The 23,524-nt window shown below is 38.9% G+C and overlaps 1 protein-coding gene across 1 annotated transcript in view; it reads left to right on the top strand.

Moving 5' to 3' along the window:
* Positions 1–6,927: 6,927 nt before the first annotated feature.
* The window catches only part of CCDC192 (coiled-coil domain containing 192), a 200,141-nt gene continuing 183,544 nt past the window's right edge, over positions 6,928–23,524 (top strand). The window contains exons 1-2 of the mRNA XM_046001194.1: positions 6,928–6,989; positions 11,554–11,605. Of these exons, the coding sequence (XP_045857150.1) occupies positions 6,928–6,989; positions 11,554–11,605 (114 nt within the window). The remainder of the gene's footprint in view (positions 6,990–11,553; positions 11,606–23,524) is intronic.

Genomic DNA, 23,524 nt, shown 5'->3' with positions numbered 1-23,524 from the left:
TCCACTGCATTGCTGGCTCATGCTGATGACTGCTTCTAGAATGGGGGAAACATTCTCTGCATTGAATAAGTACTGATGGTGCAGACTCTCTTTCCTACCGGTCATTTGCTTTCAACTCACATTCACATCAAGTTCCAAAGTGCTATCTTCTTGGTGAAGGATAATGATGAAGATGTGACCTACAGGTTAAAGACGTAGCTTGTCTGTCGTGTTCAGACTCTGGTATTTGGAGTTGAGAACTCTTTCCTGTTATTCAGTGGCCTGGTATTAGCACTTTGCTAAAGGAAATATGTGTACTTTTATCACATCTCTGTTCTTTCTCGTCTTTATCCCAATTCTGAATCTTCTGACATCACCTTCAATGTTCTTTGTACTTCAGGAAGGGTATAGAAACCTCTCAAAATCCTTGTCCATTTGTGCAAGCAACACACACACACACACACACAAATACATTTAGTGCTGAGTAGAGTGTCTGGCACAGAGGAAGTATTTAATTAAGTGAATGAATTCAGTGAATAATTGAAAAGATAAAGGAATAACTAATGAAGTGAACTACAGTGAAATATAAAAGGATATGAAGGAAGATTTCAGTGAATTTTCAGGCTGATCAAGATGTTTTCACTGTTACTGGCTTATGAAGATCTGGATGATGGTTCATCACTCTTTGGGATAGAGAGATTAAAATGGATGTCTCGGGACACTTGGGTGGCTCAGTTGGTTAAGCGGCTGCCTTTGGCTCAGGTCATGATCCCAGTGTCCTGGGATCGAGTCCCACATTGGGCTCCTTGCTCAGCAGGGATCCTGCTTCTCCCTCTGCCTCTGCCTGCCACTCTGTCTGCCTGTGCTTGCGCGTTCTCTCTCTCTCTCTGACAAATAAATAAAATCTTTAAAAAAATTAAAAAAAAATAAAATGGATGTCTCTTCTAAGTTAAACAAACACATTAAAATAAAAATTTCAAAATAATTTCTAAGCTATAGCTACAAGGTGATTGGTAACTCTATGAATGTAATTAGATTAGTGAGTACAAAGTATTCTAAATAGAAATATTATATTCTAAAAATAAATTATCTATAAGCCAGTAGATAGTTACTGTTCATTAACTTCATAGTTTTAAGACAGTGAGTCTCAAATTATATTTCATGGCAGAGTTTTAAGTGTTCTCCTTACCTTTTTCTTTAACTTTTTGTTTCCCTTGGTGGTATACAGCTCAGTAAGGGTTGAAATGGTACATTAATCTTATTGAACATTTTCCTAGTCTAGATAATATGAAAAAATATATAAAAAGTACTTATATGGAAATATCCTATATTAGTAAAGATGTGGTTGTTATTATTATTTCTGTAAATAAAATAATCAAATAATAAGTACATATGTGAATATATACCAATTATATGCAAGTATAGCAAGTATACATCTACATGAGAGAGTTTCAGAGGCTCTCAAAAATATTCCATCCTTCCCCACAATGTAGTATTCATGGGATTTGAAAGGAATTGATCATACTATGAATTCTAAGGATGAGTCCTGATGGATTCTTTGCCTTTTCCACAGTGCTTCATTTGGGAGAGAACATACAGTTCAGATTTAAGTCAATCAGCATGTTCCCAACCATAGTGATCAGATACTTAGGATTTCCCAATTAGAACAAAACATAGGACTTCTGTTCTAAGGTTATGAAAATCAAGTATCATTCTCTATCTCCTGTCATAAACAAAGTCACCTGTAGTCCCAGTTATTATTGGCAACCATCCTCTACCCATGGAGAAAACAAGCCTTCAGAAGAGGCCAACCCTATTGACAGAAGACTGGTGAGATGGAAAGACTGGTGAGATTATTACATGGTGATAATATCACTGATTAACCTTGAAGAACTTTTAACCCATGCGCTTTCTAGACAAATGAGCCAGCAAATTCCCTTATGCGTTAACTGCTATGAATTGCCTTTCCTGTTCCTTGTAACTAAAAGTATCTTTCACTGTACAATATCCATCAAAACATGGTCATCCATTGGCTGTGAGATATGAGAAAATCCGGGCAAAGATGGCTTTTCTGAGACATGGCTTCTTATGATTCCCTACTGTCACCTCAGTTTTACTGACTTGCAACGAGATTTTTTTAATTGGAAGGATAAGAAAATGAATAAGGAAATGAACATATAATATTTGGAAAAATTATATTTAATTTTATAGCTAACAAATCTCTAAGAAATTTAATAGTGACACAAAGGACATAGATTCTATAGAGCCTAGAGTAGCAAAGCATTAGAAAAAACAGGAAGAAGTTTAAGGAAAGCAATGAAGGTAAGAAAAAAATAATTGAAGATTGAGCTGCGAATGAAACAGTTTTGGGTTTTCTGCATAAAACTCCAAAAACGTATGAAAAATGGAAGTGCAAACATTAGGCTTTTATTGGTTGGAAGCAAAAGCCAATTCTGGCTGTGAAAAGAGAAAGAGAATTAACTGGTGGTATTACTGGGGCTCAGGAAATCGACAGAAGCTGCAGTTAGGGTGAGGAATAGACAGAAAAAGAGGCCACTTCCGAGACTAAGAAGGCGGCCTCGTAACAGGGAAAAGGTTGGTGCAGCTCTTTAAGAGAGAGGTGACAAGTTTGGTAGTAACCTGAGGGAAAGTCATTTCACTGGAGACTATGAATGTTTGGTTGGAGGAAGTTGAAAAGAGATGGAAAAATAAGCAACGGTCTTGATGAATTTTTCCATAAAAAGGGAACATAGAAGGACATGAGATCAAGAGGAGTTTGCTTGTCTCTTAATGTTACTACTTAGTGTATTTCTATGATGATGGTACTAAGCATCGACTGGAAGTGTCCCTAGGCTGGTTCCTTCTCCTTCATTACCTCCTCAATCCTACATCACCTCCTACTCCTGGTCATATATTCTTGTTTTATTTTCTCTACACCATTTGTCCCTGTCTGAAATATCTTCTGTATATGTTTGGTTACTTTCGCCCGCTAACATACGAAATGGTAAGAGCAGCAACTCTCTTGGGCTTGTCACTGTATCACCCACATCTAGAAAAATGTCTGTCACATAGCAGAGTCTCAGTAAATATTTGTGGGGCAAATAAGCAAATGGATAACTAGACCTTCAATGGTTTCTTTCATTCTTTTTTTTTTTTTTTTTTTAAAGATTTTACTTTTTGTGTAATCTCTACACCCAGTCTGGGGCTTAAGAGTCAAATGCTCCACCCACTGAACAAGCCAGGTACCCTTGGTTTCTTTCATTTTTTTTTTTTAAAGATTTTATTTATTTATTTGACAGAGAGAGATCACAAGTAGGCAGAGAGGCAGGCAGAGAGAGAGGGGGAAGCAGGCTCCCTGCTGAGCAGAGAGCCTGATGTGGGGCTCGATCCCAGGACCTTGAGATCATGACCCAAGCCAAAAACAGAGGCTTTAACCCACTGAGCCACCCAGGCGCCCCCCCCCCCCTTTCATTCTTAAGCCCAGGATCCAGTTGCTGAATAGCCAAGTTCAAACTCTTTGTCTGGATAGGGTCTGCCCCATCTAGGGTTATATGCTGGGGAGTGAGTACCTGAATTTATTGTCCTTTCAAAAGAGAATATGAGAGGAGGAAGGCAATTCCCACAGGAAATCTGGGGCTATTTGGCATCCCCAAATAGCAAATGCTCACTGCAGTACAGAACTGTAAGGAGGAAAAAGGAATGTTTACTTCCTGCCATAAAAAAAAAAAATCCATAAATGAAAAGTTAACATTCCTACTTATCAATTAACAGATTTCAATTTTATTCCTATGTTTCCTGAGGAAAAACTTTCGGATCAAGTGGTGGGCAAGTCTTTCTGCTCATACAGATAAACATCCCCCTCCGTTAAAATAGGTTGGAGGCCTAGAGATAATTAGACCCACTGTGTCAAGCAATCAGCAGACAGTGGAGAGGTCACAAAAAAACAATGACAAGAGAGCTGGCTAACTCTTGAGAGAAACAGAAGGAAAGCCTTTGCAATCAGTAGAAAGATGTTTTGGTTATTGTGGTTCATGGACTGATGTGTACTTGTTTGTGCCATATTCCTTTGGTGTCTGTCTCACCTTCTTCCCCTCTTGTCTTCCCCTAGCATAGACATACCCAGACTCTCAGACATGGGCACAGTCACCTTGGGTCCATCACAGTGAAAGCTTAGTGAACTTCCCTAGGTCAGCTCTGTGAAAGCAGCCATTTGTCTCCACAGGATTGTATCACTGCAGGAGGAATACCTACAAGGTATTTCTGTTTGCTTTTATTTATTTATTCTTTTTGATGCTTGGGATCTGTTAAGTTAGAAGAGTCCTTTGGAAATACACGATCTGCTTCATTGACTCTTTTCCCAATAGAATATTCATGCCTGCTAGAATGATAACCCTGAGAGAATGATCAGCTCCATGAGAAAGGACAGTATCAATTTCATTCATGCCTAGTGCCATGCCTCGTTCACAATGGGTTTTCAAAAACATATTTGGTGAATAATTAAATAAATGATTAAAAGTGAGTGGACAGATGAAGGCGAAAGGGCCTGTAAAGACCTCCACTATGGCTTCCTCTCCTCTCTCTTCAGCAGCACTACCTCATTGTAAATCTACTGTCTGTTCTTACTCTTTCCTCATTGCTTTATTTCCTCTTCTCCCCTCCTTTCTGGTTTTACTGATACTTACTCATCAAAGTTCGATAAGGCTTCCTGATAAGCATTAGCACAAGAGCACATCAAGTATGTATACGCATTAAGATTCCTCCTCGTTGTCTGCATATATGCGATTTGTGATTCTCAGATAAGATGCATTTTTGACAGATCACAAGGTGACTTTGCAAACTGTGTTGTAGTAGTCTACAAGAGCCCGGACAAGTTTACAGTCTTTTTAGTTTAAAATATTATTAATGGTGGAGGTATCAATGATTTATATATATTTCTAGAAGTTTTGTCCTTTAAACTAGAGGGCAAAAATTGTAGTTTTTTTTTTTTTTTTTTAATTCAGTCCAGCTTTAAAAAACAAGACAATTTCAATGATATTTGTACAGAAGGACTTTTCCTTAAGTATCATTTATTTCATTATTTAGCCTGGTCAGCCAAGAATTCTGCAAACCAACATATCTTCAATAAACCTGCTAATTTCTTCACCACCTCCTTCTGAAATCCTTCAGTAATACTCATTTAAGGAGGATTAACAGTGGAAAAGTCACTTTGTTTTTCAAGGACTTTTTGAAAGTCTGTTTTTAGACCAGCCATATCTTCCCACCTCTCTTTTTGATCAGTGAGATGTAAGATAAGATTAATAACCATTATAAATAATTAGTGCTTACACTGCCTTTCACCAGCCATTATTGAGATGACCTTTTTTTCATAAGTTGTTATGAACCAGCTACACGTCAAACATCTGCACATTCCTCTAAAATCCACTAAAGCATAATCTACCCTGTGGTTTTTTTGTTTTTGTTTTTTTTAAACAAGAAGGAGTAAGGAAACAGAACAGAATGTTAAGAGTTGGAAGGGTGGACAGAAACAACTCAAGTAAGTCTTTTATAAATAAAAGAGCTAAGGCATAGAGAGGTGAGATGATTTTCTGAATTCCAGAGGCAACTAACTAGATGTGAAGCCAATACCCAGTCTTTATATTTCCACACCTACCTAGTTAGTAGGGACTTTTTAACCCAGAATACCAACTGCTCCACAGTTCATAACTTTTTTTTTTAAAAGATTTTATTTATTTATTTGACAGACAGAGATCACAAGTAGGCAGAGAGGCAGGCAGAGAGAGAGGGAGAAGCAGGCTCCCTGCAGAGCAGAGAGCCCGATGTGGGGCTTGATCCCAGGACCTTCGGATCATGACCTGAGCTGAAGGCAGAGGCTTAACCCACTGAGTCACCCAGGTGCCCCCACAGTTCATAACTTTATTCATAGGTTTTATTTTGTTTAAACCCAGGATCAGGGTAACTTAAAATCCTATTGTAGAAGTAGGTGTTAATTATACCCTTTAACTGATAAGTTCCAACTATGCCCACTACTTTTACAGTTATTTGATCTAATATGCTGTATCCCTAGAAACCAATTCTGTGATAAGAAAAATTGCTGTCATTCCAACCTAAGTTATTTTGGGATGGGCTATATGATCTGGTTTGGGTGAGTCTAGGATAGAAAGAATCCAAACCCAGAAATGATTCCCAACTGTAGACTGCAGAAGTCCTACTTTCACTTCCTGCTGGGGCAGGAAGTGTTGTGCAGACAGGCTGACCTGGGACCATGAACACATCCAGGGAGAGATACAGCAACCGCCTGGAAGAAAGTGTCTAGTGTCTCTGGACAAGCGAAGGGAAGAAGGAGCAGCAGTGCAGGTAAGTTGTGACAATGAAGAGAATGCCAGGTCATCCGCCACGATTTACCACCCCTGCAATCCTGCATCAGGAAAGAAGCCTTTATCAGGATGTGGCCAGGTGGAACCTTGCAGTCTCTGGATCCCAGGGAAAGAAGATCATCACAAGGGGGCGGGGCGGGGGGGGGGGAGGATAGAGCCTGAGGCAAAAACTACTGCCAGCCTGCAAACCGACCCATTTCTGTGGATGCAACCCTCTTAGACCAGCAGCATGACTGTCAGCACTGGTTCCAGAAGCAAGCAGGCCATGGCTTGAGCACAAAACCACTGCTTCTGGCCCGCTTTGAATGCCTTTTCTAGAAATGATGAATCTGTGGTGGTTCTACACGAATACTCATGATTGGATCTGATTTGTGAGATGTTTTGAAGGGTTACTGTGGCTTTATAATTGAGATTTTTTTTTTCTTCCCCTTGGGAAGTAACTGTTCTTCCCACAACCATTGTGGTTGCCTAGCAACAGGGAACAGTAGACCAGTCACAGGGATTCTGAAGCTAAGGAATGGGGATAGCTGATGTCTGTCCCATGGACGGGGTACATCAGTGGGCCTGACTTGAGATGGGAGAATGTTATAGCAAGAAATCTGTGGCCCCAGGGTCTGAAACCCTGGAGAGAATCAGGTGAGTTCCCAGCTCCTTCTGTCGCAAAAGAACTCATGGGAATTTCTAGATAAAGGAGATCTTACTCAGTGCTTCAAAGAAAACCTTTCTTTAAAGTCTGGGTGAAAACATCAGACAGACTTTTCACCTGATCCTGAAAATGACCCCTTTCTTTGAATGACGCTTTCATAGGGCAGGGTCTGATACACAAGTTTTCAAAAAATATTTGTTGAATGAATAATATGTCCCTTACTTGCTCTTCTCAAAATCACACACTCACCCCAACCATTTTATTGGCATGGGGAAAGAAGGCCAAGCCAGCCGTTTACTGGAACCACTGTAATGAAATGTCACCTTCATCATTCCCTTGCCAGGAGATATCCACAACAGAAGCTAGGTCATTGCAACTCTCCTCAAATAAAAACCCAGATCATCTTTGGCTACAGACATGGAGGTAAAACTCACCCCTGTAATTGATCTACAGTTAATCATGGGGAAATTCACAAGTAGGCACAATACGCATTTCCCCTTCAAATGTAGAAATACCTGCGACTTCGCATTTTCTTTTAAGCCTGGAATAGGAGACAGCCATATCTCCTTTGTAGAAAGAGCTAGATTGTGACAGGTGGTATCCTGTGATACATACACTAATAGCTCTGCTAAGTTAGACTTTAAAAGGTATTTTCATTACATGAAATGTGTGGACCTTGTTTTTATTGGCTTTTCAGCTGGTGTCTATGGTCCATAGATGCTGTGAGAAATTCACAAATCCCCCAAAACTTTGTGTGAGATGTTGTTTCTATGTGCAAAAGGTCTGTGACCTTCAAAAGATTAATAGTCTTTGGGAAGGAGAGAGTCTTTTGTCTGTTAAAGAAAATGAAATTTAGCAAACGCTCATTTTCTTTTAATTTCCCTGAACACAGCACCTAAAGAGATAATATGTCAATGTGCTGACAATCCAAGAGGTGAACATAATGTTACTGAATGAAGAGAAAATGTCCTGCGATTAACAACTTTGAAATAAATAGCCCCGTGTACAGCCAGCAGGGAAGCCAAGTGAAGAGCAGGACTGTGCTCTCACTGGAAATTATCACTGGTGTTTTGGTCTCCATATGGAACCATATGGAACTGAGCGTTTATGCAAGTGGAGAGCAGGGTTTTGAGCTTGGACATACTACCTTGGCTAACCCTTAGGTGGGTTCAGTTCAGCTCCTTCAGTTCTAAGCAGGAGCAAACTAGTCCCATGTGCCCGGTGGTCTGTCCTACTTTTCTTTCCGTCCTTCTTCTCTTCTCAGGCCCTTGAGACAGATCTTCTCTACAGTTTATAGGAACCAAATGGGAATTTGCTCCTATGTTAGTCCAAGAAAAGAGGGTTAGGCCTTGGATGCAATTAACCTAGGGAAAAAGGAGGGCATTTCCCAGGAAATTCTTTCCCATAACAATTGGGTGCTCACTAGCTATATTTCCAAACCAGTTTTATTAAAATCTTTTATTCACATGGACTAAGTAGTAACTGATTACTACTCCCGTTTAAAAAAAAAATAGGGTAAAAAGTTTGGAAAACATATAGATATTTCACGGAGAGGAAGGAAATATTTATGTTCCTGTCACTTACAGAGAAAAAATGACTGTAAAGCTGAAATGTCCTATTAATACTCCCTGCCAATAGAAATTTAAAGGATTTTCTCAGTTTTTCCATGAACCCTGAAGTAAAACAAAACCATTGCAATAAAAACAAGCTTCACAAATATGTTTGTTAATTCTCATTTGTTTTCTCTCAAGGTTAATAGGCTTTCTGAAGCTTTTTTTCTCCTGAATTAGGCTACAAACATGACTTGTACTGTGTGTATGCTGAGTAGCTATGGTTACTCTGAGGCCATGACTCATGACCTTTAAATATTATGGTCAGGCAGCCAAAGCTCCCTCACTTTTAAACCAGTAGTTTTGTTTCAGGCATTATTAAAAGAAGATTGTTTCGAATAGTTCTTTCTCTTGTAAACTTGTGGCACATCTGAATATGTACATAAGGGTACTTGTACCCACAACATTTTGTATTTTTTGTTTGGCTTCATTCAGTAACTATATATTAATTTCTTGGATGGTATGTCATCGGATGAATAAAAAACAAACAAAGATATTCCTTGTCCGCTAGGAAGTGTCACTGAGGAGTTGCAAAAACATAGGTTGACAATTATTTATATGATGAAATGTGATCAGGGCTATAATAAGAGACAGACATCCACACACTACTTGTGGACACAGAGACAAGAAACGATTTGCCCGGTAGGATCAAAGAAGCTTCAGGAAGAGGTAGAATTTGAGTCATGGTGTGAAGAATAGGTAGGAGTTTTACAAACAGAGAAGAGAACAAGAGCATTCTTGTCAGAGGAAACAACCAAAGAAAAGGACAAACACATAGCCTGGGACCACTGAGTAGTACAGTTTGATGAGAATATCATGTTTGTGAGAGGCACTGATAGAAGATAAAATGAGTTAGATGGGAAGAGGGGGCCCCTTATTAAGGTCCTTCAAAACCATTTGTTGTTTTGTCCAGCAACGTGATGGCAAAATTTGTTTTCCATTTTGTGATAAAGAAGTACTGTCAAGTAGAAACACCAAAATACTGGTTTTTACTGATTTGGTAGGATAAGACAAGAGCAATTACATTAGAACCCCAGCATGTCCTTCCACTGAGTAGGAATCTAATTAATTTTGTTCAATAGTCACTGATTACTTTGTGAACATTCTAAAAGGTTTTAAGGTTTTTGAAGAGTGAAAGACATGCACAGTAACATGGAAATAAAATAATACGTTTGTTATAGAGAGAGTAGGATAGAAAATGATAAAAGTACTCTGGGATTTTAAAGTTAGGCTTATTGGTTGGCAGCAGAAGAACAAGACTTTGAGATTGGGGGTTTACTAAATCACCCATCTATTAATTCATTTGATAAAAATATTTATTGACCATCCTCGCCCTGTTCGAGATGTGAAGGAAAGAGTAACAAAATAACAATAGAAAATATTCCCTATCTTCAAGGAGTTTGCATTTTTAGTTGGAAGGAGACATAATAAATATAATTAATAAGGAAATTTCACAGTATGCTAGAAGGTGGTAAGTACAGCAAAGAAAAATTAAGCAAGGTCATGTGACTATAGAGCCTAGAGTTTCCTGTTGGATTGGATATGGATTCTGAGACAAAAAGAGGAGTCAAGGTGTCAGCCTGAGTGAGTAGAAGAGGTCCGTCATCATCAACTGAGATGGGGAAGACTGCAAGCAGAAGATTGGAGGTAGAAATTAGGAGTTAGGTTTGGAAATGGTGAAACTGAGATCTCGATTAGACATCCCACTGGAGATGTCAAGAAGCCAATTGCATGAATGAATCTGGAATCCAAGGGAGAAGTCTAGAAATGCATATTTGGCAGTGATCAACGTACAGATGAATTTATTTTTTTTAATTTTTAAAAAAGATTTTATTTATTTGCCAGAAAGAGCAAGAGGGCACAAGCAGTGGGAATAGTAGAGGGAGAGGGAGAAGGAGGCTCCCTGCTGAGCAGGGAACCTGGTGCAGGGCTTGATCCCAGGACCCCGAGATCATGACCTGAGCCAAAGGCAGATACTTAACCATCTGAGCCACCCAAGCACTCCCATGTTGATGAATTTAAAGCCATGAGGTTGGATGACATCACCAGTGGAGAGGATGTGACTAGAGGAGAGAGGAGGCCTTGGAGCATGCCAAAGCTGAGAGTGCAGGGAGAGAGAAAGATCAAAGGACACTGAGAGGGAGCAGCAGAGGGAGGGCAGAAAGAAAACTTGGGACCTTAGGACATCCTGGAAGCCAAGTGCAGAGAGCCTGTCAAGGAGGAAGCAATGAATCATGTCAAAAGCTGTCAAGTAAAGTGAGATGTGACAAATGGATCACTACAACAGTGATGTGGAGATCGCTGATGAATTAAGTGCAGTTTCTGTGGAATAATGCTTGTGAGAGTCTGGATGGAGAGCTGCCTTAACAAAAAACAGGAGAAATAAAAAAAAAAAAAAAACCATTTGCACAAAAAACAGGAGAGACAGTGAGAATACATCCTTGTTATAAAGGGGCTCAGGGTAATCAAGCAGAAAGTAAAGGGTTAAGAGGGCTCAAGATGCAATAAATAACAGCATGTTTGTAAACTACTGGAAATGATCCCAGAAAGAGAGATTGAGTGACCAACAGTGTAGGAGACAAAGAATTCCCCAAGTTTGCTGTTTTGCAGGATGATAGGCTTTCTTCCACTTTTTCTTTTTCTTTTTTTAGTTGAAATAAGAGATTTTGCAGGTTTTCAGAACAGACTGTACTGTTCAGACTGCTTATTCTCAAGAGAACCTTTAAAGGCTATTTTATCTTCTTTGAGTGAAGTTTACATTCCATAGTTTTGATTTCCTTTAGAAAAGTTCAGAAATTGACATTTGGAGGAAATACTTTACAACAATTACCTCCAATGACACAGTGTAAAGATCTATTTGATGTGGGGTGTATGTGTGTGTGTATACAAGTATGTGCACACCTGAAATAAAATTTTGGAATTCTAAACTCTTACTTTATTTCAGCACCACGTCTACAAGTTCAGAGTCAAATATACAACAAAGGAACAAAAAACCGGTAAGAGATGAAGTTTGCCTGAAATTTTTTTTTTAAAAGCATTACAGTCAGTAAAACTGAAACTTCTTTAATTAATGCTGAGATTTTCCTGACATAGTTTGCTTTCTCACTTTATTAGTAAGGATTGTAAAAATAAAGTATGGAATATCTTTTTGTCTAGTAGAATGCGGCCAAGTGAGTAGAATGCCAACTAAGCAATATTACTGGGCAGTAGAGAAGTTAGGGGTGCTATGGTGTGGCCCCACAGTATCACAGACATCCTGGTTACTCCAAAGTCTTTGCTTGTATGTGAGGAAATTCTGGAATTCAAACACGGTACAGACTGGGTAAATCACATTATGTGGTTTATTTAGGCTGAGGGTGAAATCACAGTCTATTCTAGATATTCCCAGTTCATGCTCTTTCAAGTGGGATGATGGCATACTTAGTTCTGACCCTTGAGATCTTGTCTCTTCTGTGAGCTCTCTTATGCCCTCAGACAGCGAGGTTCTTTTTACCTGAGCCTCATCTTGTACCTATCTCGGCCTCAGATAGCAAGTGTGAAGGCTGTTGGGAAATGTTGCGGCTGGGTGATAGGGACATGGGAGCTCATTACACGAGTCCTCCACTTTTATGAGAGAATTTGAGAATTTCTCTTAAAGAAAAAATAAGCTATCTTTACACCCCTGATTCAGTTTTAGTAATGATCCCCTAGTCTCCACTACAGACATTTCTGGAACAACCCTTTCAGCTCTAATGTACCCTGCAGCAGTGTGGTATGGAAGAAAGATCACAGGACTAGGAATCAGGCCCAAGTGTCTCACCTCCAAGCTATGTGACCATAATCAAGTCATTTAAGTTCTCAGAGTCTTGTATGTCATCCATAAAATCAGGATGATGAACTTCTACTTTGAATATGATGTTTGGGTTGTGGAAATGGTTGGTGTACCTACCAGTTCACTGAAGTATAGTTATTTAGAATCGATAGCATTCCAATGGGCTTCCAATGGGCTCAAGGTGCCAATTACCACATGTGGGCCAGGGGACTTTGCTCTTGGATTTCTTGATTTCTTTCTGGATTCAGCAGCTCTGCCCTACCACTCCCATCCCAACTCAGCATCACCAGCTAAGAACCATCGATCTAGTGAAGTGCATATCCAGAAGCCCATTCCTGTTCTTATTTTTTCAAAAACATTAACATCTCTTTTCTGAGTTACATTCACTCAACCTGACCCCAGACAGACTGGTTGTATCTCTGAAATCCATAATTATCTTCAGGAGGAGGGTTTTGTTAAAGAAATGGATGTCAAGGGAGGCCAGCTTAGACTAGTAGAACATGAATTTTATTAAAAATCTACTTGCTAACTGTAGAGATCCTTTAATCCTACATTGCCCTTTTTTTTCATCTGGCAAAAAAAGAAAAGCCTAATAATGAAGATTTTTAATACATATGTTGGAGCTGTTTATAATTCTGTTATCCACAGAGAAAGTATTACTCACTTGTACCATATGAAAACATTTTGTTTCTCCTCTCAGAACCCTTGGATTAGCAGTTAAATTGCAGTTTTGGAAATGAGAGACTTCAGCTCACCAATTCCATTTACTGCCTTTCCCTCTAACAATGCTAATCAATTAGCACCCTAGAGATAACCCTCTGGTTGGCTGCCTGTGACACGGCAAAGGACAAGGTGCCAATTACCACATGTAAGATTTCTGCCCAGGGCTCCCAATTAGCTTCCTGGAGTTCAGAATCTAATGCTTTCAATTTACATTTAATACAGTTGGGGGCCCTGGGGCTGCACGTAGCTGGTTCTACAGTGTTTTTACATTTCCAAAAGAATACATTTAGCTGGAGGAGGTTAGAATTAGAGACCTCAAGGCCATAAGACATCCATAGTTAGTGCTGTCTGCTCATCACACAATGCCTTTCAGGTCTTGCAACTCTTAGAATGGTCACTCAGCAGAGCCCCATTCTGCTGTGTACCATGCGGTACACACTAGCTTGCAGGTGGATCCCAGATGCCACTTTTAAACAGTGACAGTTTGCTTGCGCCCAAGACACTGAAGGATGAAATCTGTTGAATTCTGTGATGGTCTTCTTCACCACCCGCATATAGAAACAAGCTCCTCCCATGTGGATATCTGGATGTGGTGTTTCCCTCTTTTGTCTTTACTATACTCTTCCCTGAATACTACTTTAATTTTTGGACTCTCCTGGTAAACTACATTCTTAGAAGGAAAACTGGCCTTTCTTTGTTCATCTCTATGTCCATGGGACAGAGTCTGTGAGAGCAAAACAGCACTTAGTCATCATTGTCTGAAACAGAACAAATGGACCGGGCACTAGGTATAGTTCTAGGTGATCAACAGAGGCCGTCCCGCTGATTCCCTACAGCAGTGGAGGGTGGTGGGTTTCAGAATCATCACTCTCTTACTGACACTTTCCTTCTCATTATTACCACATTAGAAATTAAGAAATTGAGATTCGGGGAGGAGGGGAATGATTTCAGCTATTGAGTGACCAAGGAATATGTGTGTACCCGATATGAGGAACATCCCAGGATAACGTGGTGGTGTTAGTTTTTTTTTTAGATCCACAACTCAGGGGCCAGGTTGTCCCTGTTTATCTGCACCCTATTCTTCTGGGCCTGTTGGAGGATGCGAATGTTATTTAAACTGTTGCCTTTGCTGCATTTTAATATCTTCTGACAGAGAACAGCTAGTGCATATAAATCATCTCATTCAAAGCTGTTTAGGAAATAAAAATTCTATTGCAAGGAGGCTTGACCTGAACCGGATACCTGGCTCAGGATTTCTCCCTCTGAACTATTCCTGCCAACTGTGACACACGGAGATGAATTATGTAAAACACATGATGTCACTGGTTATGTGACATCCTCCAAAAGTAAGGATGTGGGCCTGAATTCATCAATGCTAGAATATGTATGAAGTAGTTCACCCATTGTGCAAAACTAAGCTTATTATAAAACCTCACAAACCCTTTAGCTTCCAAGTTGCAATTTAGTGATGACTTCATTAAAGAATCATCTTGGGTGCCAAAAAAATGAAAGCACTTTTTAAAAAAATTTTGTGAGGTCAAATTCATAGCACACAACATAGAAAGACAGCTCTCCAAAATGACCTTTTGGAGTAGCTGAAAGGTTTTTGCATTTGATAAACTGGGCAAGTCAAGCAATGCCTTAAATTGTGTCAAACTGTATAAAATCTGTTCTTTTAATACTTGGTATGATATAGCATTATGTTTGTAGGAAGCAGGTATTTCGTCGCATTCTCGTATTTCTAAATTTTAATGTTCTAAAATGGCTTTCAGAAAATTCTTCCCATTAAGGACCAAACTTTCAAATCTTTTGTTAATATATCACTTGTGTTTTAAAGGACCATTTCAAATGATTTAAAGGAAATATTCCTATTTATTCTTAGAATGAGATCAATATAGAACTCTATTTCTATGTATATTTAAACAAAGATTTGTGTCTATTCTAGAAAATTGGAGATATATATATATATTTTTTTCTTCACTGTAATTCATGAGAAATTATGTTACAGAATTTTCTGTTTTGGATTTCTTTCTTTCCTCTGTTCTTTTTTTCTCTCTTTCTTTCCTTCCCATCCTCCCTTCTTTCCTCCTTTCCTTCCTTCCTTCCTCTTTCTCTTTTCCTCCCTTCCTCCTTCCCTCCCTCCCTCCCTCCCTTCCTTCTGTCTCTCTTTTACTGAAGTAAACTTGACTTTTGACATATGTACAAACCAGTCAAGAGAAGGAAATTATCCATCACCCCTAGGAGTTTCTCACACTCCTCTGTCATCTCTCTCACCCACTTCTCCCTACCTGCCTACAGACCATTCTCAAGGAAGCATTGGTTTGCTTTATGTCACTGTATATCATTTTCTATTTCCTTGAGCTTTACATAAATGGAGGTACACAGTACATACCCCCTTAACTGGCTTCTTCCACTTGGCCAAACTATTTCGAGCTTCATCTATGTTGTAGTGTGTATCAATAATCATTTTTATTGAATAGTATCCCACTGTATTGAATGTATGTTTGTTTATACCTTCACCTGTTGGCTGACATTTAGGTTATTTCCAGTGTTTGACTCTTACAAATAAAGTTGCTATAAACATTCCTATACAAGTGTTTGTGTAGACATATGCTTTGTTTTCTCTTGGATGAATACCTAAGAGTGAAGTGCTTGAATCATATTGTAGATATACTTTTAATTTCCTTGAAAACCATCAAACTGTTTTTCAAAGTGGTGGTGTCATTTTACATTTCCACCAGCATGTCAAGAGTTTCAGTTTATCCACATTCTCTCCAAGCCTGGTTAGGGTCAGCCTTTTAAGTTTCAGCCATTCTGATAAATGTAGCCCTATCTCAGGGTGGCTTGCATTAGCATCTCCTTAATAGCTAATGATGTCGAGCGCTTTTTCTTGTATTTCTTTGCCATCCTTAAATCTTATTTGGTGAAGTATATATTGAAACCTTTTGTCCCTTTCTTGTTTCTTATTATTGGATTAAAGTTCTTTATGTAAAAAAAAAAAAAGTTCTTTATGTATTCTAGACACAAGTAATTTTTCAGATTATGTGTTTTACAGTTACTTCCTCCAGTCTCTGGTTACTCTTCTCATTCTCTTAACAGTGTCTTTAGAAGGGCAGAAGTTACTAATTTCTTTTTAAAGATTTTATTTATTTATTTGACAGATAGAGATCACAAGTAGGGAGAGAGGCAGGCAGAGAGAGAGAGAGAGGAGGAAGCAGGCTCCCTGCCAAGCAGAGAGCCCGATGCGGGGCTCGATCCCAGGACCCTGGGATCATGACCTGAGTGAAAGGTAGAGGCTTTAACCCACTGAGCCACCCAGGCGCCCCAAGAAATCTAATTTATCACTTTGTACTTTCATTTATCAGGCATTTGGTATCTGATCTAAGAAATCTTTGCCCAAGGTCACAAGTATTTTCTCTTGTTTTCCTCCAGAAGTCTTCTAGTTTTAGGTTTTACATTTAGATCGATTGATTGATTTTGAGTTCATTGTGCTTGATGATGACTCAAAGCTGAGTCTCTCTCTAGGAATTTCCCTCAGCTGAAAGAGCTCTGATGCTCCAGGGTCATCCCTCTTCATGGGATCATCTTGTATCCAGCGACTGGTTGGCCAGTCTCTTTCCTTAGACTGAAGACAAGACCAGGTCTCTTTCTTTAGAGGGCAATTCTGAAAGGCAGACCTGCTTCACAACCACCACAGAATTGCAGAGGCTGCTGTTGCATTTCTGCTTCCCCTTCCTTTACAGGTGTCACTCCCAAGAGCCACCTCCAGTAATCTGCTCCCCAGGGACCCTAACCTAATAGAATCACAAAATCAAAATAGTTGCTAACCTAATGCACAAGGTTTTGCAAATGGAAGTTCATAGGAAATGTAAAACAGCCACTGTGCTGTCACTTAGGGCAAGACAAAAGATCAATCAATACTGTCATTGTCATTTTGATAGCCCTTCAGAGAAATATTCTTTCATAAAAGAGATTTAATGAATATACGTTTGCAGAATTTAAGGAAGCAAAATATCTAATAAGGTATGATAATGTCCATTTATTTGATGTAAAAAATGGATTTTCTCCCCATAAAAGAATACAAAGAGTATAGAAATTGGGTCTTTATTTCTGGGGATAACTGCTAGTTATCTAGATAGTATCTAATATTACTCTCTCTGGAAGAATAATGTTATCTTCCTAGAGTCTGGGATGTGACATAACACATCCAGTGCAGTTTTTAACCCATCATTCAACCTCGCATACAGCTTCTTTCATGTTGAGATTTTGTAATAATTGAGGGCCTGATTCATATCATCCTCTCCTGTCCCCATCCCCACTCTGTCCTGTACAATCATCTCAAGCTCATCTAACCTAAACTGTATAGCTTAAATGCTATACATAAGCAACTTCAACAGAGATTTCAGATCAAGTAGTGTGTCACATGGTGGCAGTGATGCTAGACTTGCAGTCAGTGAAAAAGATATTTATTCCTTTGGTTATTATCAAGAAAGACCAAAACTTCCATTGATTTCAATTTAATTTGATTCTCATTAAAATTTTTGTAGGCTATCAGTTAATATTTTATTTAGCTGAAGAATTTATTTCTTCTTGGGGCACCTGGGTGGCTCAGTGGGTTAAGCCGCTGCCTTCGGCTCGGGTCATGATCTCAGGGTCCTGGGATCGAGTCCCGCATCCGGCTCTCTGCTCGGCGGGGAGCCTGCATCCCTCTCTCTCTCTCTGCCTGCCTCTCTATCTACTTGTGATCTCTCTCTGTCAAATAAATAAATAAAATCTTTTAAAAAAAAATTTATTTCTTCTTCACAACATCCATCCAAGGTGTGATGGAAAGGGACTCTATTCATCATAGTTACTAAGAGACCCTCTGAATGGAAACATCACCTAGGAATGCACTTCTGCAGTCCTCGCAGGTAGCAATGAAGGAGGCAGAAACTGGAAATTAAATGCATCACTTCTCCTATTTTATTAGTCAAAGAATTCATGTGGCTTAAAACAGCTTCAGAAGCTGGGAAGGTGAAATCATATCATGAACCTAGGAGAATTTTCAGAAATATGTTGGTGGACAAAAATTATAGCAATATAAAACTACTTAAAAAAAAAAAAGAATCCAACCTAAGGAAAAGAAAAAGAAATGTTATAGATAGATACAAGAGAAAACATTAGTTCTAGAATTTCTCATTTTAATAATAAGTTCTTTTAACTTGAGAACAGAAGCCATAAGAAAGATCTTAGCAGTTCAAGATGAGGTTGGCCAAAGAACTGGGGAGAGTTCTTTAGAAAATGATCCTTCACAAGCAATTGGACCAGATGACCTATTTCGTTTTAATTCTATGATACAGTACATGTATAAGAAACAAAAGGTCCTGTTTTCACATGCAAATGTTTTCCTTTTTTAAATGTCAACAGGCAAAGAAAATTTAAAAACATGTGGCACTGAAACAGATTGTTTACAGATAGGATGTTTTTCAGAATTTCCCCAAGAGGCATTAGTGACTGAAGCATTTGAGTGTCTGCAAATTTGTTTCATCAAATGCCCATGACCTTTTTTTCTCCATTTGGCTCTTTCAAATGGCAAAGAGTTTCAAACAACGGGCACTATTTGGGGAAAGCATGCCAATTTGTGCTGTGTAGTGCTGAAACATTTTATTTTCTGTGAGGGTGGAAATGTTGAGAAGTCTGTATGTATAGAAGGAAGGAAGTAGTGAAATACAAAAATGGGGCAGAAGTTAAATGTATACATATTTAAATAGGTAAAATTTAAGTACATATTTAATTTACTTCCAGGGCTACTCTGAATTTGTATTCCAAATAAATCCAACTTTCACGTAAAATTTGCTCAGCGTCTCAGACCCAAAGGTTTAGACCAGAGGAAGACATGGCAAGGGGGAAGTGTGTTTTCAGACCATCTAATCAATCAGTCTGATTCTGAGAGCACACTTCAATTACTGTGGTCTGAAGAAAAATACAAAACTTCAAAATTTCCCTGAAAAGAATATCCTCCCAAAGGGCTAGGACAGTTATTCAATGGAGCCTTTCCCAACGGAGTATGTCTTCTTGAGACTGGAAGAGTGACCCCTGAGGGAGAAGCACAAGGATGCAGGCTCTCAGGGATTAAGCTTGGCCTCTGGCTGGCCTCTGTCTCATTAGGCAGATAGAATAACATCGGCTTAATTTGTTTTGATAGTTTTGTCAAACTGAAATTTGCTGCTGGGAATAATAGCCCAGGTCGTTGTGTCAATAGCTGAGCTGTTTGTGTTAGATCAAGTATCACAGTCAATTAGTTATTTCAAAATATGGCTAATAATCTGTACTCAGTGAGGTTCAGAGAAATCGAATGTTTCTCCAAGTTTTGATTAGAGTTTGCTTCCTCACAAAGTTGATTCTCTCCTTGGACAGATTTATGCATTAATACACAAGGATGAGAAGCTAATTTAGTCTCTGACTATTTCAACCCATTTATGAGGCATTTATATACATTCAAAATAAGTAATAGAAAATATTTGTATGACCTATTACAAATAATATCCCTAATGTGCTATGGTCTCATATAAACCAGTGAGGAAAAATCATTCATTCCTTAAGAAAGAAAATGGACAAAGGACACAAATCACAATTTACAGAAGTCTTGGGACATACAGATATCTAATAAGATGTCCAAATTTGCAAATATCATATAATACATCCAAATAATAGAAGGCAACGACACTAAAATTTTTTAAATTTATTTATCATATTTACTTGTAAGTGTGACAGATATAAAAAGCATTCAGAAGGAGGGGCAATATAGTAATGGCAATATAGTAATACTCTAAACTCACCTCTTCCCACAGACACATCCAATCTATAGCTACATATGGATCATTTCCGTCTGAAAAGATCTGAACACTAGATGAAGTACTTTTTAAAGCAAAGTATCAAAGGACAAAAAGATATGGGTAGGAGAGGCAGAAACATAGTCTCATAAGCCTTTCACTAATTACCACAAACACAATAGGGAAGAATCTCATTAGACAGGCATGTCTCCTAGAGGAGCAAGGTATTGGAACTCTGCACTGGGCACCCCAGCTCCTGGTATCTGCACTGGAAAGATGGGCTGCCAGTATACCTGGCTTGGAAAATCAACAGGGCAGATGTCCAAGAATCCCAGAGTGCCAGAGGAAACTAAAATTTCCCCTTTTGAGGGGCTCACATGTGGTCTCATCCCAAGACCTAATGAAAACTTAGCTTGAAAAGTACCTAGAGTATATGTGAAGGAGATTTATTTGATGATCTTGAGGCATTGGCTGGGGGGGTCGGGGTGGGTAGGGGATGGCTGAGACACTACTCATAGATGGCGGCATTGGGAAACACCATTGTTGCACTTTCCACATAGCCTGCTAGGGCAAGTGGATGAGCTCAAATCCTGTACCCTCCTATGCCTTGGTGGTACAGCCAAGGGTGAGCAGTTGGGACATTTGCTGAGGCAGGAGAGCACAGTTGCTTGCAGGCTCCCTAGATCCTTGGCCCCAGCCAGGTGAGTGCAAACAGTTGTGTCATTCTCTTATGCCCAGCCTAAAGTCAGCATGCTCTCACAGACAAGGCACTCCTTTGCTACACTGCTGAAGCCTACTGCATACAATCAAACCATTTTCCCACCACCCTTCTGAAGTCCTTTCTGCCACACTCTCTAGCAGGCTTACTAAAGCCAGAGTGTGCCTGCAGTTCACACAGGGGAAACCCCTTGATGACCTGGTGGTCTTGAGGATGGATGCTCCAGAGTTTCACAGGACCACAGCAACCAGAAAGACAGTTCTTATCAGGCACCACTCTGAGGGCACTGTAAAGACAGTGGGTTGAAACACACCCCCAGTCTTTCTTGAAAAATGCCTAAAATTTTCTTAGCTGGAGCTTTGGTCTGACAAAGAGGCTTCAGGTTCGCCACACACCTAGGGCTAAGGAAGTGAATCCAGGGAATGCAAGTAGGGAGACACCATCCTTGTGTACCACTTGGCCTCAATAAGACTCATAACACTTCTCAGAAAGGGACTTACACACTTGTCTGGAGCCCTGATTTTTCAACCCTTATCCAGGGAACATCTTTAGATCTCCTGGTCTGGAAGTCAGCAGAGTTTACAACTTTAGTCCCATAGAAGTGTGTATATTGGCACACTTTAAAAGCTGACGCTGGAGTCTGACTTCCAATCAACCTGAAACTAGGTGCTAAATAAGATTCCTTCCCTTGGATGACTGATAAGTCTTCACACACACATACCTAATAATGGAGGCATATTAAGAATAAGTCAGGCAGTTAAAACAATTATAGAAGTTCAAGAGACAACTGAGAGCTAGGCAAGGTTGAAAGAGAAGGATTATTACGTTCACAAGGTCACTCTTTCAAGACAGAGAAATATAGCTGTTCTGCCTAATACATAGCAACAAACACAAACTGTCAAGCAAAATGAGGGAATAGGGAAATACATTCCAAACAAAAGAAAAAGACCTTAATGATATGAAGATAAGTAACCCTCCTGATAAAGAATTCAAAACAATGGTCATAAAGATGGTCACTGAACTCAGGAAAAGAATGGCTGAATGCAGTGAGAACTTCAACAAAGAAAGAGAAAAACTAAAGTACCAAATAGAAGTCACGGAGCTGAGGAAGACCATTACCAAAGGGAACAACATGCTAGAGGATTCAATAGCAGACTGGAAGAAATAGAAGAATGGATTAGTGAGCTCAAAGACAGGGCAGTGGAACTCACCTCACAAAGCAGAAAAAAAAAAAAAAAAGAATTTTAGAAAATGAAATAACTTAAGGGACCTTTACAACAACATAAAGCAGAATAGAATTCCCACTATAGAGGTCCTATAAAAAGAGAGAATGGGGTAGAGAGCTTATTTGTAGAAATAAATGATAGATGAAAACTTCCCTAACCTAGGGAAGGAAAGAGACATCCAGATTCAGGTGTTCTAGAGAGTTTCAAATGAAATGAAACACACCAAATGAGCCACACTAATGCATATTAAAATAAAAATGTCAACAGTTGAAGACAGAATCTTAAAAGCAGCAAGAGAAAGACAAATTGTTATGTACAAGGAAAAGCCCATAAGGCTATCAACACTTTTCTCACCAGAAACTCTGCAAGGCAGAAAAGAATGGCTTATGACATATACAAAGTGAAAAAAAAAAACTCCCCAAAACCAAAAAACTTCTCACTAAAAATACTCTACCCAGCAAGATTATCATTCATATCTGAAGAAGAGATGAAGAGTTTTCTAACAGGAAAGAGTCCTGAAATGATCCATGGTCAACTTATTTATAACAAGGAAGGCAAGAATATACAATGGGGAAAAGACAGCCTCTTCAATATATCATATTGGGAAAAGTGGACAGCTACATGCAAAAGAATGAAATGAATACAGTCTTACACAATATACAAAAATCAACTCAAAGTTGATTAAAGATTAGAATGTTCAACCTGAAATCTTAAAACTTCTAGGAGAAACAAAGTGGGTAAAGCTCCTTGATATTTTTGATATTAGTCATAGTCATTTTTGAGGATCTGACTCCAAAGGCAAAGGAAATAAAAGGAAAAATAAATAAATGGGACTACATCAAACCCCAAATCTTCTACACAGGAAAGGAAACCATCAACAAAAAGGCAATCTATTGAATATGAAAAAATATTTGTGAATTATGTACTTGATAAGGGATTAATAACCAAAATATATAAGTAACTCCTAAAACTCAATAACAAAGAATCTGATTAAAAAATGGGCAAAGCATCTGAATAGATATTTCTCCAAAGAAGAATACAGATGTCATAGGCACATTAAAAAGATGCTCAACATCACTAATCATCAGGGAAATGCAAATCAAAATCACATTGTGATATCATCTAATACTTGTTAGAATGGCTATTATAAAAAAGACAAGAAATAACAAGTGTTGGTGAGGATGTGAAGAAGAGGGAATGCTCATGATCTGTGGATGGGAATGTAAATTGGTATAGCTGCCATGGAAAGCGGTATGGAGGGTCTTCAAAAAATTACAAATGGCAATGCCACATGACCCAACAACTTCACTGCTGGGTATCTATTCAAAGAAAATGAAAACACTAAATCAAAAAGATATATGCCACCCACAATGTCCAATGCAGCATTATTCATAATAGCCAACATATGGAAACAACCTAAGCACCCATCAAAGGATGAATGGATAAAGAAAATGGGATATATATATATATATCTCACATATTACTCAGACATAAAAAACGGAAACGAAATCTTGCCATTTGAGCAACATGGATGGACCTTGAGGCTATTATTCCAAGTGAAGTAAGTCAGACAGATAAAGACAAATACCATTTGATTTCATTTGTACATGAGATCTAAAAAACAA

This window comes from Meles meles, chromosome 3, assembly GCF_922984935.1.
Source record: "Meles meles chromosome 3, mMelMel3.1 paternal haplotype, whole genome shotgun sequence".
Taxonomy (NCBI): domain Eukaryota; kingdom Metazoa; phylum Chordata; class Mammalia; order Carnivora; family Mustelidae; genus Meles; species Meles meles.
The sequence above is the reverse complement of the archived record's forward strand: the minus strand, read 5'-3'. Positions and strand labels throughout refer to the sequence as shown.